At 43.3% G+C, this 18249-nt stretch overlaps 1 protein-coding gene and 1 pseudogene across 2 annotated transcripts in view; both read left to right on the top strand.

The window, feature by feature from the left end:
- The window catches only part of WASF2 (WASP family member 2), a 269369-nt gene extending 251923 nt beyond the window's left edge, over positions 1–17446 (top strand). For both annotated transcript variants that reach the window (XM_089686248.1, XM_089686249.1), the window contains exon 9: positions 13225–17446. In XM_089686248.1, the coding sequence (XP_089542374.1) occupies positions 13225–13385 (161 nt within the window). In that variant the 3' untranslated portion in view covers positions 13386–17446. The remainder of the gene's footprint in view (positions 1–13224) is intronic.
- Positions 3699–5317, top strand: LOC149455408 (uncharacterized; annotated as a pseudogene).
- Positions 17447–18249: the final 803 nt, after the last annotated feature.

The raw sequence follows: 18249 nt of genomic DNA, 5'->3' as shown, positions 1-18249 counted from the left end.
TGTAAATTGGTTTACGTGAAAGTAATAGCGTTTACAAATGGCGGGAAACATACTGGGATTTTTAGTTTTTTTTTAATACTAATAATGGCTGCGATCAGCGACTTATGGCGGCGATCAGCGACTTATGGCGGGACTGCAGCGGACATTCTGACATTGGGGGGTACTGACTTGGGGTCACTGACATCCCCAGTGACACCAATACAGTGATCAGTGCAAAAAAAAAAACCACTGACACTGTACTAATGGCACTGGGGAGGAAGGGGTTAAGTTTATTATTCAGGGAAAGGGTTAACTGTGTGAGGGGAGTGTTTTACTAGGGGGCGGGGGTGTGTACTGCAGGGGGTGTGTACCGCTGATCGGGAGAAAGAAACTCTTCTGTCCTGATCAGCGTGTCCTGGAGCTGTCAGGGAACTGACAGAAAGCACAGCTACTGCAGCTGTGCTCTCTGTCAGCGATGATCCCGGGACATAGCCGGTATCGACCGGCTGTGACCTGGCGACTGACATCCGCGGCTGTGATCGGTGGGACAGGTAGGGCGGCGGTGCGCCTCGCGCGCGCCCCCTACCTGTTCACAAAACACACGTTTTAAAACGTGCTTTTGCCCAGCCGTGCCGCCCTGCCGCCGTATTTATACAGTGGCTGGGCGGCATGTGGTTAAATAGTAAAATGCAGAAGAATAAAACATATGTCACTATAATAAAAAATAAACTTGGCGTACCTTAAATGTGGACAGTGTTAGTAAGTAGTGGACAGTATCAGTAGAGCAGTGGACTGGGTGTGGACAGTGTTAGTAGGGCAGAGGATGGTATCAGTCAGTAGAGCAGTGGATCTTATCAGCAGGGCAGAGGATGGTTGAGCACTGCAGACGCTGGCACATGGATTCAATGAATCACTGGAGTGGACTGGAGCTCTAAATAATTTAATAGAGCAGTGGACGATATCAGTAGTTTTTTACTTTAATTTTTTTTAACATCTTATTATTTAAATTGTTTGTAACAGCTCTGTTGGTGGGCTTTGGTAAAAAAAAATCAGGGTTCTAAACAGACCCCTGAGAAAGGAGATTAAGGACACAGTCATCAATCTCCATCTCTGCATCCTTAACCCCTTGACGCCGACGTAACACAAATATGCGGCCTCACGGACCTGAGCTTTTTTCCGTGGGGCCGCATATTTGCGTACCTGTCTTTGTGCTGGGAGCGCGCCGCTCGGCGCGCTCCCAGCACCAAGACCGCGGTGTCACTGAGAGCCCTGGGTCCCGTTCTAACGATCGGGACCCGGGACTCCCGATTCCGGGTCACGTGATCGCTGTGATAGCCTCTAATTGGCTATCACAGTGATCAATCACTGTGCAGCCCGGCCCCCTTGTTTTCTCTCTCTCTATGAATGGAGAAGAGAGATACATTGTATCTCTCGAACTCCTGACACAGAGAGAGAAAAAAAAAGTTTGTAAAAAAAAAAAAAAGATAAATAAATATTAAAAAATAAAAGAAAAAATAAAGAAAAATACCTAGATCAAGGTTTGATCTAGTTCAGTACCAGGGTTAGTGTTTGGGTCAAGGTCAGGGTCAAAGGTCAGGGTCAAGGGCAAAGGTCAGGGTCAAAGGTCAGGATTTTTTTTTAAAAAATTGGTATCCGTGTCAGTTAGTGTTAATGTCAATGTCAGTGACAGTGTGTTTTATATAAAAAAAAAAAAAGACAAAAACAAAATGCGCACTGTTGTTTCTGGACTGTACTACGGGTACAAACAACAAATAACATACACATATATGGTATCGCTGCGATTGTCAAGAACTGGAGAATGTATTTTGAGTTGTTCTTTGGTGGTAGGTTATGGTCGTAACAAGAAACACACAGTTAAATTTAAAAAAATGATTTTTTTTACTATTTTGGCCCAGTTTTCCTTTAATAATAAAAAAAAATTAGGAGCTATCCATGACCATTTACCACCAAATGAAAGCCCAATTTGTCCTGAAAAAAACAAGGTATAATCCACCTGGATGTACAAAGTAGTTGTGACGATATGTACGGTTTTACGAACACGTCAACGTTGCAGAATTGTGCTTAGGCATTTAGATTTGTTTTACCCTTAGGCGTGAAGGGGTTAACTGCACAGAATGAAGGAACAGAATGAGCTCTGCACAGAACTTTGTTCACTCACAAATTAAACCATTGTGTAAACAGTTTATTATGCTTCAGGTATGAATGACAACAGTGAATGATCAGTACCAGGGAAGCAGACAGGTAGTGGAACCTGGACAGGTAGGGCTGCAACATTTACTGGAACTGAGCACCCGTATTTTCCTCCCGCAGCCACTGAAAGAAGAGAGGAGGAGAATCAGGCTTTCAGCTACTGGGTTTAAGGCTCGGTTCCATTAAATGCTTCCCCTCCTGTCCAGGTTTCGGAGTTGGAAAGGAATGGGTGCAATCTACCTGTCACCTGCCCGCTGTATGCCATAGATGAAGACAGATTACGAACAAGTACCAGAAGATAAATTCATAACCAGGGTAGATCGTAACAGGTTTTGTAGAATGGGATTCCAAAGCACAAACAAAAACCAGCACAAACATTTCTTGGTCATAAAGTATTAGACACAGGAACTTTAGTCATTACTGTGGTTATATGCAGCTTCCTTCATGTGATTGGATGTGATTGTGAAAAGAAGAAAGCTGCAGGGACATTACAGTAGATAACCCCTACCACTCAAAAACGTGCCTCAGTTTTTGCTCCTTCTCTTTCGATTGAGAGAGCCTATCCCTTCCTACAGAAGTTTTCTCTGTGATGATTCTATTATGTTTCCTGTCTGCATTATCCTGAGAGGAATTTTCTGACACAATATCAGATGTCGTTTGCAGAATCAATGGCATTATAGCAGGGGTCACAGCCATGCCCCTTCTGTCTCCCCTCCTGAATCACTTTCATTTTGCCCTTAAGTAAACCTGTGGAAAAGGTAGTAGTTGAGGATAATCCCTCTATCAGATGAATCTGATAAGAATGAAATGATTTGGGCTGAATTCTCATCCAAGCTTAAAGATACTATTGATAACCCTTTGAACAGCTGGAGTCTGCTCACCCCAAGGTCTCCAGAATGGGTTTCCTAACACTTCCAAACCCAACCTAGACTTTTCCAGTTTACGAGCAGGTGGAGCCTGTCTTATACAGGGACTAGTCTCATCCGGAGCAGATTGTTACTCCTAAATGCTTCGCTCACCGATATCCTATTGAAAAGAATTTCTTGCAAAATTCCAAAACCAAAGTTCCTTTGGTAGATCCTGACATTTCTTGTCTTGTCTTAACAAGACCCTCACAGCCCTGTAGAAGATAACCCAGTGTTCTAGGATCTGGTAGACAAGAGGTTAAAGGCCCTAAAAGCTCTTTTTCTCTAGTCATCTTCCAGGATGGCAGGATTGAGAAATGTCTAGCTCCACCTGACAGGAAACACAATCAACAATTGACAGTTTAAATTCCCTGTCCTTCCCTTCACTCATCAGTTCTTGATTGTGTGTCAGCGAAATATTTGTTTTTTTGTATGGCTGAGGGCTGGAGGTCCTCCCTGGAGGGTAGTAGCTGAGCCGGGGAGGGCAGGCTTTCACTTACCCACTCCAGGGCTCCTAGTGGTACGGAGCCTTCCAGGCACAGGCATCTTCTGCCCTCTTCCCAGGCACCAGGGAGGCATGTTGGGCGAGGACTAGGCCACGAGATGCTGCTCGCAGGTATGCGGAGGCCGGGCAGCATCGCATGGTGCCTCCTGTAAGGGAAACAGGGCGGCTTCAGCTAAGTCTGTCACTAGTTTCTCCAGTGAAGCCTGAGGCGCAGGACCAAAAGTAGGAGGGAAGGAGGCTGCGTTCCAAGCCTTGCTTCCAATATGACTTCCGGTGGGGACGGGGCTTTCGGAAAGATGGCGGTGCCAGTCCGCTTCTTCTCCATGTGAGGCTGGTGAGGAGCCTCCTGGAGCCCGGCGAAGGCAGCACAGTCCTGAAACGCCCTGCAAGATGGAAAATGAAGCAGTGGCTGCAGCCAGTGAGAAAACCACGGGTGGTGAATCTGACTCTTCTGACGGGGGAGAGGAGGGGGGTGGAGACCTTCATCTCTCCTCAGAGCCGTGTGGAACTCCCCAGGAGAGCACCCACAAGACAGCTAAAGCCCGCGCCCCATGCTCCAAATGGTGTGGTTATTGTAATGATAAGGTCTTACAAGTTGTCAGGGAAAGAAACCTTGGCGGTTATGAAGGATTTTTTGTCGGTGCGAACGGAAATGTTAGCCACCTTACAATCCTTCAAGACAGCCCTGACAGCTATGGAGGTGGATGCTCGATCCTGTAGGGAGGGATCGTCTTCCCAGGAGGGAGTTTGGACAAGGAAGCAGTGGGGAGGTTTAGGTCCCTCGTCCTCTCAGGTCACGCAGGAGGAAGACTTAGGAAGCAGAGGTTTCTGGGCCAAAGCTTCCTGGAGGAAGGGGAAGATTTGGATGGTGCTAGTTTGGCTGGTGAGGAATCTAGACCAGGTAGACACCTCTTTGCTGTGGAAGACATGGAAGAGCTCCTAAGGGCTATCCATGCCTCACAGGACATTCCAGAGCCACCAGCGCAGGTCTCAGCCCAAGACCAGATGTATAGAGGGTTGGTGAGACTGCAGGCTAGGGTACTACCTGTACACCCTTTCAAAGATATTGTCTTAAGATGGTGGAATGAGCCTGAGAGAGAGGTCCTAAAGTTGAAGACCTGGAAGAAGCGGTACCTCTTTGGGGAAGAAGAGGAGGAGAAATTCTTCAAAACCCCCAAATTGGATACAGCATTATCGCAAGTGTCTAAAAAGTCTTACCTGTCCTTTGAAGACTCCGGTAACATCAGAGACCAGATGGACCGTAGGTCAGAAACACTACTGTGTAGGGCCTGGGATGCCAATGCCACTACTGTGGCCCCAGCCCTGGCATCTGCCTGCTTCGCAAGAAACACTGATGCTTGGATACACAGAGTAATTGACCACATCGCGCGAAGTACAAAGAAAAAAGGGGAAACCCAGTCAGAAAAGGTCCTGAATTCCCTGGAGGTGGTTGGAAAGGCAGTGGCCTACCTGTCAGATGCTGCAGTGGATATAGAACATTGGCTAAGACCACGGCCTTCCTTAATTCAGCCCGAAGGGCAGTGGGTAAAACCTAGGAGGGTGATCAAACATCAAGAGCCCGTCTCTGTGGTTTACCCCTTTAAGGGTTCCTTCTTATTTAGCCCAGGTGTTATCTAGGTCCGCCGAAAAGGGGAAGAAGTTTCCTACCAAAGCCAAAAAAGATAAGGGGAAGACATTTTTTTCATGTCCCCCTTAATCAGGCCCAACAAAGGTTTAGGAAAGACTCCCATAAAAAAAATGGGCCAGCAAAACCTCCAAAACCACCAGTAAGGACCCCAAATGACCTCAGGGTGGGCAGAAGGCTGTTCAGATTCCTTCAACAATGGGGAAGATTACGTACAGCCCGTACATCCTGCAGTTGATGAGAGGGGTACCAGCTGGAGTTCTCATCTCCCCCTCATACTTTTTGCTGACTTATCAACCCAGAGACAGGACAAAGGCAGAAGGTCTTTTCGAAGGGATCAGGGGGTAATTGTCCCCATACCAGCGGACCAAATGTTTCAGGGATTTCATTCCCACGTGTTCGTGGTCCCGAAACCTTCAAGGAAATTATGCTTGATCATAAACCTGAGAAAGTTGAATGGTTTCCTCATGGAAAAATCTACAGTGTACGGAAGCATCTGCTCAAAGGAGTCTTTATGGCCACTGTGCCACTTCCAGGTTCCCATTGCCCCGGATTACCAAGCCTTCTTACTCTTTGCCATCTTCACAGAACAGTCACTGGCAGTTCCGAGCTCTCCCTTTTGGACTAGCTGCCAGTCCAAGAATATTTACCAAGGTCTTGGTAGAGGTAGTAGCCTTTTTACACTTTCAGAGAAATTCCCTCATTCCTTACCTAGACAATCTGATGATATGGAGTCTCACAACACCAAGTCCTGAGAGACCTGGAAAAGGTGTGGAATCTTTGGGGTGGATTGTCCATTGGGAGATGTCCTCATCGACTCCCTCCTAAACCAAGGTGTTCTTGGGGTACACAGTGCACGCCCAGAAGCTATTTCTACCCCAAGAAAAGATTGAAAAGGTAGTGCAGGAAGTCTCCACCTTGATAGCATTTTCAGATTGCTCCCGCAGGCACATCATGAGAGTTCCAGGTGTCATGACTGCTTACATTCCGACCATGGAGTGGGTACAATAGCATTCCAGGGAGCTTCAATTCTTCCTTCTATCCTCCTGGAACAGGAAAGTGGAGTCACTGCACGAGAGGGGTTCCCTCCTAGTGAATGCAAAGATTTCTTGAGCCACCATCCCTGTTTGGGATGGTGGCTCAAGCCCCAAATTTTGGGGGCAGAGAGACCGTGGGCGCAGTAGAACCCAATTTAGGTAACCGCGGACGCAAGCAAATGGGGCTGGGGGCTCATCTAAAGGACCAACAAGCCCAAAGCCTGTGGGAGCCACATCAAAAAAGGACCTCCTCCAACTGCAGAGAGCTCTTGGCAGTAGGTCAGACCTTGAAAGCCTTTGCAGCCAGGCTCAAAGGAGAAGTCGTCCAAATTCTGTCAGACAATATGTCGACAGTGGCATACCTGAATCATCGGGGGCACCAGATCCAAAAATCTCCTGAACCTAGTGCAAGGGATTCTAGGGTGGGCATAGTACAGAGTGCCTTCGGTGTTAGTGGTCCACATAAAGGGGTCGGTCAACACGAAAGCAGACTTTCTCAGCCAACAGTTAGTTTGCCAGGGAGAGTGGGAACTTAAGGTCTTTGGCTGCCCGGAGATAGACCTTTTTGCCTGCAGGAGAAACAGGAAGGTGAAATGGTATTTCTCTTTGGCTTGGGAACAGGGATCTGAAGGCCTGGACGCATTAGCACAGGAATGGGATTTAGAGCTGGCATATGCATTTTCCCCTCTGCCACTGAGCCCGCGGGTACTCCAGAAGCTGGCCTGATCTGGCTGCAGACTGATCTTGCTGGCCCCGTGGTGGCCAGGAAGAGCCTGGTTCACCACCTTGAAGAGGTGGGCCATGGCTCCCCCACAGCGTCTACCAGTCAGGTGCGTTCTTCTCCTACAGGAACAAACTCGGCACCCCAATCCAGAGTTTTTTCGGCTAACGGCTTGTCTCTTGAGAGGGAAATCCTTAGAATAAGTGGGTGTTCGAAAAGAGTAATAGACACTCTACTCCTCAGTAGGAAACCAATCACCAGAAAAATATACGCCAAGGTGTAGAGGGTGTTTTCTACTTGATGTCACGGTCCCGGTGATCCTGGACTTTCTGCAAGTAGGGGTGGATAAAGGTATAGCACTAAGTACCCTAAAGGTGCAGGTGGCAGCCCTGTCGGTCTTTCTGAATCACAGACTTGCATCGGAGCCCCTGGTTAAGAAGTTTCTGGGGGCCAGGGAGAGAGTGACCTCAGCTAAGTTACATGATTTTCCGGCTTGGGATTTGACCTTAGTATTAGAGGCTTTGACCAAGCCACCGATTGAGCCAGTGGCACAGATTTTGGTTAGAAATGTATTTTTAAGTTAGCCTTCCTGTTAGCAAGCACATTGGCAAGGATAGGCAAACTGCAGAGCCTGTCAATCAAGGAACCCTTCCTGATGGCGTTAGAGGACAGGGTAGTGCTTAGACAGGACCCTCTGTATTTACCCAATGTGGCCTCAAGGTTTCATAGGACACAGGAGATTGTCCTACTATCTTTTTGTCAAAACCCTAAGAATGAAGGGGAAAAGAGTTTTCATTTTTTAGATGTCAGGACCCCAAATCTCTCCATAAAGAGATCATCCTTATTGCTATCACAAGGGATGTTTACATTCCCTCTGATAGCAATAAAAGTGATTATAAAAAAATTAAAGAGACAGTGTAAAAATAAAAAAAATCAAATAAATAATAGCTAGTGTGGAGTGTTTGTGTGCTGTGTTGCCCACCCCTCAGAAATATAGGATTTTTGACTTGCTAGTTAAATTAATTTCATGTAGTACAGTGCAGGACACTGGTCCCTACAAAACAGCTAGTTAGTGGGAGGAGTTTTAAGGGGTTATCCCAACCACCAAACTTTTTTTTGCCAGTGTTCAGGTGCCTGAAGGTAGTTCCATATAATCCAGTCATAATGATTATAGAGCCTGTGTCCTGTACTGTACTCAAAGAAACCGATTATACTGCAAGGCAAAAACTTTTTGCTCAGATAATGGAAGGTGCACCAAGCAAAATGACAGACAACTTGGAAGAAAGTGTAAGAATGGAGTACCACTGGTCTCTCATAGATGTTTAGTGGAAGTTGCCGGTTCCTTGCAGCACACAAGGTTTCATGACAGTACCCCAGTATTCCTCTTACATAGTTTTAATTAGTTGCTTATGCTTTTTTCTTACTGGTTCTTGTTTGGTTATTTGGAATACACAAAATGTTAAGGTTAAGGAGGAATGTTTTTAAAATCTCCTGTCTGTTAATTAGGCAAGCATAGATGATCCACTATGGAGCTGTAATGAAAACCATGTTAAAGGATAATCCATATTTTGCTTCTTAAATACCTTGGGGTTATTGGTAATTATATGTACTTGGCACACTAGAGTCTGGCAGCAGTTTCCAAAATACCTAAACCAAGGGTATACAGTTGTGCTCAAAAGTTTGCATACCCTTGGAGAATTGGTAATATACCGTATGTACCATTCGTAGAAAACGTGAATGAGCAGGCAAAACGCATTTCTTTTATTTCTTATGGGATTCATATTCAACTGTAGGTTATAACAGAATGCCACATTAATAAAAACACAAAAACAAATAAAATGATCCCCGTTCAAAAGTCTGCATTCCCTTAGTTCCTAATACTGTGCATTGCCCCCTTTACATCCATGATAGCATGCAGTCTTCTGTAGTAGTTGTGTATAAGGCCCCCAATTCTTGCAGGTGGTATACTTGCCCATTCGTCTTGGCAAAATGCCTCCAGGTCATGCAAAGTGTTTAGTTGTCTTGCATGAACCGCACGTTTGAGATTTCCCCAGAGTGGCTCAATGATATTAAGGTTAGGAGACTGTGATGGACACTCTAGAACCTTCATCTTTTTCTGCTGTAAGCACTGGAGGGTCAACTTGTCCTTGTGCTTAGGCATAACTCCCAGCTGTCCCTGATTTCGAGGGACTGTCCATCATTTGGAACAAAGTCCCTCTGTCTCGCTTTCCTCCTCATTTGTCCCTATATGATCTATATAGTTGTATATAAAATGCACTGTTTATCAAAAAATATTTTACAATGCTAAACCTTTTATCCAATTTTTAAATTGCTGCATTTGGATATTTACAAAATGAATATTACCGGTCAAAAAACTACTTGAGTTTAACCAACAATTTTTTGTGTTTAATTCTCCTTTAACCACTGCCTACCGGGCACTTACAGTGAAGGAAATAAGTATTTGATCTCCTGCTGATTTTGAATGTTTACCCACTCACAAAGAAATGATCAGTCTAAAAATCGAACGGTAGGTGAATTGTAACACAGAGACAGAATAGCAACAGAAAATTCAAAAGAAATGCATGTCTACCAAATTATGCACTGATTTGCATGTTTATGAGGGAAATAAGTATTTGATCCCCTTCACAAAACATGACTTAGTACTTGGTGGCAAACCCCTAGTTGGCAATCACAGAGGTCAGATGTTTCCTATAGTTGGCCATCAGGGTTGCACACATCTCAGGAGGGATTTTGGCCCACTCCTCTTGGCAGATCCTCTCCAAGTCATTAAGGTTTGGTGGCTGACGTTTGGCAACTCGAACTTTTAGCTCCCTCCACAGATTTTCAATCGGATTAAGGTTTGGAGACTGGCTAGGCCACTCCAGGACCTTAATGTGCTTCTTCTTGAGCCACTCCTTTGTTGCCTTGGCTGTGTGTTTTGGGTCATTGTCATGCTGAAACACCCATCCACGACCCATTTTCAATGCCGTGGCTGAGGGAAGAAGGTTCTCACCCAAGATTTGATGGTACATTGCCCTGTCCATCGTACCTTTGATGTGGTGCAGTTGTCCTGTCCCCTTAGCAGAAAAACACCCCCAAAGCAGAATGTTTCCACCACCATGTTTGACAGTTGGGATGGTGTTCTTGGGGTCATAGGCAGCATTCCTCCTCCAAACACGGCGAGTTGAGTTGATGCCAAAGAGCTGGATTTTGGTCTCATCTGACCACAACACTTTCAACCAGTCCTCCTCTGCATCATTCAGATGTTCAGTGGCAAACTTCAGACGGGCCTGGAAATGTGCTTTCTTGAGCAGAGGGTCCTTGTGGGCACTGCAGGATTTCAATCCTTGTTGGCGTAGTGTGTTACCAATTGTTTTCTTGGTGACTCTGGTCCCAGCTGCCTGGAGATCATTGACAAGATCCTCATGTGTAGTTCTGGGATGATTCCTCACTGTTTTCATGATTATTGAAACTCCACTAGGTGATATCTTGCATGGTGCACCAAACCTAGGGAGACTGACAGTTGTTTTGTGTTTCTTCCATTTGCGAATGTTTGCACCAACTGTTGTCACCTTCTCTCTAAGCTGCTTGGCGATAGTCTTGTAGCCCAGTCCAGCCTTGTGTAGGTCTACACTCTTGTCCCTGACATTCTTGGGCAGCTTTTGGTCTTTGTCATGGTGGAGAGTTTGGAATCTGATTGTTTGATTGGTCCTGTGGACAGGTGTCTTTTATACAGGTAACAAAATGAGATTAGCAGCACTCCCTTTAAGAGACTGCTTCTAATCTCAGCTTGTTACCTGTATGAAAGATCTGGTAGCCAGAAATCCTGCTGAATGATAGGGGATCAAATACTTATTTCCCTCATGAACATGCAAATCAGTGCATAATTTGTTAGAAATGGACTTTTTCGTTGCTATTCTGTCTCTATGTTACAATACACCTACCATTCAATTTTTAGACTGATCATTTCTTGGTGAGTGGGCAAACATTCAAAATCAGCAGGGGATCAAATACTTATTTTCTTCACTGTATACCCCCTTCCTGCCCAGGCCAATTTTCAGCTTTCAGCACTGTCGCAATTTGAATGACGATTGCGCGGTCATGCAACACTGTACCCATATGAAATTGTTATAATTTTTTTCACACAAATAGTGCTTTCTTTTGGTGGTATTTGATCGCCACTGAATGTGGCGATTTTTTTTTTTTGCGCTATAAAAAAAAAGCAAAAATCTTAAAGTTTTTTTTTTTTGTTTCTATTATAAAATGTTGCAAACAGGTAATTTCTCCTTCACTGATGTGCATTGATGAGGCTGCACTAATAGGCAGCACTGATGGACACTAATAGGCAGCTCTGATGGGTGGCACTGACTAACGGCACTGACTGGTGACACTTGTGGGTGGCACTGCTTGGCACTTGTGGGTGGCACTGCTGGGCACTGATCATCAGGGCCCTGATGATCAGTGCCGAACTGTTTTCTGACAATTGCCAGTTATCGGCAGTACTTCATGCTGTGACAGTGTGAGGAAAGTGCAGCCGACAACTGCATTTACCTGGTGATCTGCTGTGTATGTGGACACAGCTGATCACGTGGTAAAAGAGCCGCTGTGATTGGCCTTTTACTACATCACGTGATCAGCTGTGTCCTTAGGACACAGCAATCACAGAGATCGCTGGGTGTGTGCCACTGGGGGTATGCGGGAGGGTGCGTTCTGGCAGGACGTCATATGATGCCGTCCCAGAACTGGACAACAGCACTGTAGCCGTCATTCATCTATAGCGCTGTTACCAAGTGGTTAATGGGCCTGGCAGGGTGTGTGTCCTGTGACTACATATCGTTGCTAATAGGTGTCTATCGTGACCATCTCAGGAACTTGGGAGGTATGCTTAGGGTCGTTGTTGGTGCAGGAAAGTCCAAAAGCATCCCATGTGTAGCTTTCATGCAGAAGAATGCAAATTGCCTGACAATATTTTCTAATAACATGCTGCATTCATCCATCAATTTTCACAAGTTTACCCGTGAATTTAGAGCCCACACATCCCAAAAACATCAGAGCCACCACCATGTTTCACAGTGGGGATGGTATTCTTATTGCTATAGGGCTTGTTGACCCCTCTCCAAACATAGTGCGTATGGTTGTGACTCCAAACTACAATGTGTGAAAAGCTTTGAGGCGTGTCAAGATGTTGTCTGGCATATTGTAACCAGGCTTTTTTGTGGCATTGGCGCAGTAAAGGCATCTTTCTAGCAACTCAACCATGGAGCACATTTTCATTAAAGTATCATAACATTGTGCTCCTTGACACAACCACATCATCTTTTTTCAGAGCAGCCTGTATTTCTTCTGAGGTTACCGGTGGGTTTTTCTTTGTATCCTGAACAATTCTTCTGGCAGTTGTAGCTGCAATATTTCTTGGTTTACCTGACCTTGGCTTGGTAGCAAGAGATCTCCGAATTTTCCACTTCTTAGTAAGTGATTGAACAGTATTGACTGGCTAATTCAAGGCTTTTGTTATCTTCTTATACCCTTTCCCATCTTTATAAAGTTCCATTATCTTGTTAAACAGGTCTTTTTACAGTTCTTTTCTGCTCACCTTGGCTCAGTATCTAGCCTGCTCAGTGCATCCACGTGAGAGCTAACAAACTCACTGACTATTTATACCAGCACACTAATTTTAGTTTAATAAGTCACAGATGTTGGAAATGTACTTTTTGTTGCCAGTTTAGCTGTGTGTGTCACCTTTTGATTCTGTACCAAGGCCAAATATTGCAGGGTATGTAAACTTCTGATTGGGGCCATTTGGGTGATTGCTGTTATCATGATTTAAAAGGAGTCAACTTTGTGATAATAATAGTCAGTCATATTTTCAGTATCAATGCCAAAATGTCACAATTTCCACCAGGGTATGCAATTTTTTGAGCACAATTGTATTCTAATTCTGATACAAAGTAATGATCCTCAGATTTTGCTGTTCAGCGTTACTCACTTGTAGGTTTGACTTTTTGCTGCAGATATTCAGGTACTTGTAGTTGTTTTTGACTAGGCCCCCTAATTCAAACAAGGCTTGTGTAATTCTCTACTGTTTAATTCCCAGTTGTTCATAATACATATTCCACCCCTATATATCAGTAATTCTTAGCCATAGTTTATATTTATAGGTAATGTACATTTCTTCATACATTTATGGTCCATTTATATCTAGTTGTACCTATCTTTTCTAGGTTTCCAACTGCGCAAAGTGGAGCAGGAGCAGTTGGAGCATGAGAAACGAGATGTTGGAGGTAATGATGTGGCCACTATCCTGTCTCGCCGTATAGCTGTGGAATACAGCGACTCTGAGAATGACTCTTCAGAATTCGATGAGGATGACTGGTCTGATTAAGCTCATGAAGATTTGGAAATGGAGGAGAGACCCAAGGGTTTGCAGAGTCTTTATGAGCTACACACAAGACACTGCAACTGATTAGTTATTTATTCCAGCTGTGAGCTTGCCAGTGGTGGAATAACATGTTGACCTATGCTCTCCCCATTTAATAGTATAGCTTTGGCTCACACAGTTTTAGCTTGGGATAAGGTGATTCTTTTTTTTTTTTCATTCAGTGACACTTCCAGAAACAATACATATGCACAAAAAACACCTGACCAAACAGGGCATTGCTTAGCCTTAATGATAAGACTCCCAAGTTCAAGGGATATATACTTTGTAACACAGTTTACAGTATATGATATATGTAGTAAAATCCAATTTACAAATCAAGTAGATACAACTGACTTGCATGTGCTGTGAAATAATTGATCTTTCCAGCTCATAAACTGGTGTAGGGTATTGTTTTTGTTTGTGCTTTACAATGCTATCCTTTCAAAACTTGAGCTGTCAATATGGGACCTTACTGTGCCTTCTAACAGTTCAAACCTAACTTGTTTACATTAAAGCTGAATTCTAGGTATATACTGAATGCAGCCCTAAACCTGCCTCCTGCTCCCTTTTTCTTGTAGAGTTATAGTCCTCTTCTTTTGTCCTGTTAAGTTATGACAGGGCTCCAAAGATCTTTGCAGCTTCATCAGCCAAGAGGAGTGATCTGCTGGGCACCCTATGTAATTTCCAAGTGACGTAGTGAGGTACATTTGCTAAAGCTGGTGCACTCCGAATTTGGTGCAGCTGTGCATGGTAGCCAATCAGGTTCTAACTTCAGTTTGTTCAAATAAGCTTTGGCAGTAAAACATGGGTACTGATTGGTTTCTGTGCAGAGTTGCACCAGATTTTGCACTCTCCAAGTTTAGTAAATAACCCCAGTGTGTCCAAGAGCTGTCTGTCTGAAGTCCAAAGGCTGGCACTGGGGAGCTGGGACATCTTGGATGTGTGTAGTGGATGAATGAGTTTTAAAGTGTTACTAAACCCACAACAGTAAAAATCAGTCTGTATATGCAGTAAAGCATTCTTTTTACACTCACTGTGGAACCTAAGGGGTTAATTCTCCACATTGTGTAAAAGTATGTTTGATTCTCTCTTCTCTGAACCTCTCCTTCTTCCATTGTCCCCTAAATATCTCCTAATAGAACAGAGGTTTGAAGTTACTCTGCAGATGCTCAGTTTGGTGTGTATTGCTAGAGAGTTTGTTTTTTTTTTTTTGCTTGGGAGAGTGCATGTGATCAGCACAGGGCCAATCAGCACTGTCCAGACAGAGGTCAGGGGTCCTACATCCTCCTAGTGGAGAATGAAAACTCCTCCTACAAGCTTTAACCAGTGCTCTGCTGGACACTGATAAAAGTCACAAGACTGCCATAACTGCTGATGAGAAAAGGTATTTAGCAGTTTATATTCACTAAAATAATTGCATTTCCATATTCTGTGTACAGTGGGAGACTGGATATAGTGAATGTAGGGTCCTGGGTTTAGTAGCACTTTCAAACTCTCCTCACTTTAGCGGTTCTCGGTTATTTACAAAAACTACAAACCGGTTAAGCACAGCTTATTGCTTAGCTTCTGTGTTTCCTATCTGTGTGAATTTACCTGTGTGCTGCAGACAGAAACTACTCTGGTCACTGGATGGAGGAAATTCTGTCTAAAGCACAGAGGTAACTTCCCAATGATAGAGAACATAGAAGCCAAGTAATAAACTGTATGTAGCCCCTGCACAGGATGCGGACTAATCCCTGTTTTTAGTCTATTTTAAATAAAAGTGAGCAGTGCATGTTACTTAGCCAACAGAAACGATGAGCAAATCTACTCAAGATTGCATACTGCCACCATAGCCTTAAATGTTACCCAGCTTTATTTGGCTCTTCCCCCACCCTCTGCCCCACACACACACCTACTCTGCCTGTACATCATTTCAATCATTTTTTTATTCTATCTCTCAGGAGTGGGGCAGAGAGAGAGGAACAGCAGCTGTGTGGGAATAGGTGAGCAGAGCTCAGAAGGCAGAGGTAGTGTGCAAGCATTGGCTGCATTACATTAGAACTGCTCAACTGCAAGGGGCAACTGATCGCTCAGTGTACAGAGAACTGCTGTCATAACTGGTCACCTGAACAAGAAATTAAGATGCTGGGACTCTTCTGAGGCAGTTTTCAAACAGCTATCTGAAGCGAATGGACACACAAGTAAGGAAAAGAGATTCTGCATAACGTAAGATCTTTGCTGTATTGATTCATCTTCCATCTACCCAGAGTTCAGCTTTAATAAAACAATAGTGCCTTCAATTTAATTAGCCTGTCACTAAATTATGCATTCCAGTTTTACTTTATGTACTTACATTTACCCAAATAAACCTTTAGTTGGATATTAATGTTGACTTGATGCACAACTCCACTCTCCCCTGACCTATCCCATAATGCAGAGTCCATTCAGAACACAAAGACCTGCATTATTCTATTATCGAAACTAAGCAGGAAACTGCTTAGTGATCTGTAGAAGAGGCATCCTGCTAGAGAAACGTAATAGTCAGACAAATGCAGTCTCTCTCTCAAATTGTGGTGAGCATTATGGGAGGAAGGGGAGAGATGACAAATGTCAGAGCAGAGATAAACTTGAAAAGCATGCTCAAACGATTGGATTCTGTTGGATTCAGTCTAGGTTCACACTTGTGTGGTTCTGATATCGCATGTGATTCGCACAGGAATCACTCCGCATTCCGGTGCACATCACATGTGATGTCTGTGTAATGCGGTTTGAGCCATACATTTTGTATGGCTCAAATTGCATCGGATCCGCACCAAAATGGTACATGACCCTTTTTTCTCTACCTGATTCGCATCGCATGGGTGTTCACTCATGCAATCCAATTGCTGGCAGTCGCACTGCATTTTGCAATCTGTTTCATGGTGTCATTAATTTAACATTAACAGCTGCACCAGATCGCATTGGACGCTACGTGATTGCAATGAGGTGCGGGAAACGTACAGGATTTGCTGCATTTCCCGCATTGCATTAGCGTGAAACAGGTCTCAGTAACATTTTCACACCTATATGGGGGCATGTTACATTTTAAACACAAGTAAAATTGGCTGCAAATTTTTAGATACAGGATTAATTTAAATCAATACTTTGAAAAGGTGAGAATGGTAAAAGAGCAACCACTCAAGGTGGGAATCACAATGAGGCTATTTTAAAGCTGGTGCCTCCCCTTCCCAGACAGTTTCCTGGGCGCTTTCCCAGTGAGTGACTGTACTGTGTCATGAATGAATGTAATGCAGTGGGATTAGAATATTAAATTAATAACATGGAAATGAGTACATTTCTGAGGGCAGGTATGAGACTTAACTATACATTTATTATTGATTACGTTAAGGTGTCTATTCCTCTGTCTCTTTACATATACTTGCATTCCTATATGTATATAATAGATCTATAGCATACTCTTGATTCTTGCCTCTCAGAAAGTTTAATTATATAGATAAATATTTTGTTATTATTCTGCTGCCTCTGTAGCTGTAGGGAATATATGCCCTTATGACAAATAGTCTAATGGGATAAACTGCCTGTGCCAAAAGGGAGCAACATAATATGAGTTAACATTTAATGGGGAACAAATCTAATTATTATGTTTAATTTGTTTGTATCATGTATCTTGCAAGGGACCTAATCTTTTTCAACCTTCTAAATGCTAGTCTATGCAATGATCTTCAATATAATCTTACAAATTGTATGTGTATTTCTATATATGCACATGGGATTTCTTATGTATACAAAAATGGCCTCATCAATAAGTTCTCAAGAAATGCTCACTTTAGAAATGATTGATCAAAGAGAGATAAGTGCCTTAATACAAGAATTGGGGACTTGGTGCCATAAAAAAGTAATTATGCTTTGTCTTATGTATCCCCATTCTTTGTTGTATATTTTGCTTTTTAGATTGCTAATGGTATTCAATTGGAACAAATGTATAATATATATATATCCATACTGTTTAATATTTGCTTTATAAAATGTTTCATTTGCTTATACTGTGTTGTTTGAGTCACTGTGGATTAATCAGTTTCTGTGTCTTAGTAGTTAGTTGAATGAAAACTTCTAGTAATGAATATTCACTCAGAGATTTTATCTTGCCTGGAAACAATACAATTTCCTTGTGTGCATTGTACAGAGTATGAACGTTAACAGAAAAGGATACATCAGTACATTGGCTTTGTGTATCAAACGATTAGCACTAGTAGATTTCAGTGCACATTGTTGTTGCCCTATACTAAGGACCCTCCTCCATTGTTAATTTGTCTTACTTGTAACCCTTTAAGCTGGCCTTACACTAGTAGACAAACATTTGGATGAAACTTCTCATCAGTAGATTAGATGACTTTATAAATGTCATTTGAAAATACTTCAGAACCTTTTGCTTTTATTATTCATTTTTGGAGTGAATGAACTTTCCTGACCAAAAACCACATTCACTATTAGACATGTGTTTGAGAAAAAATTCCATTCTGCTCCTTCAAATTTTCTTGTCGTCGTGGTAAACAAAGGTCAGTTTGAACCCGCTAACAATGATTAAATCAAACATCTTAAAATAAAAATTTCAAACATCTAGTACTATATGGTCAACTTAACTCCAACCGTCCCTTATGTAAACGTATGCACACTCTGTCTTCTGTGCTAGGATCCTTTGTGCTGAAGACTAGCTGTTTCTGTGTCTAGAGACACCAGTGCTGAGAACCCGGTGCCAGAATCTTCTAATTCGAGTACATGGTTCTAATTTGTTCAAACTTTGCTTACATTTTATGGTTGCTTGTCTTAAGTTGAATTACTGGGCTCA

This window comes from Staurois parvus, unplaced genomic scaffold, assembly GCF_062004578.1.
Source record: "Staurois parvus isolate SC_StPar_1 unplaced genomic scaffold, SC_StPar_1.0 ptg000394l, whole genome shotgun sequence".
NCBI lineage: Eukaryota > Metazoa > Chordata > Amphibia > Anura > Ranidae > Staurois > Staurois parvus.
The sequence above is the reverse complement of the archived record's forward strand: the minus strand, read 5'-3'. Positions and strand labels throughout refer to the sequence as shown.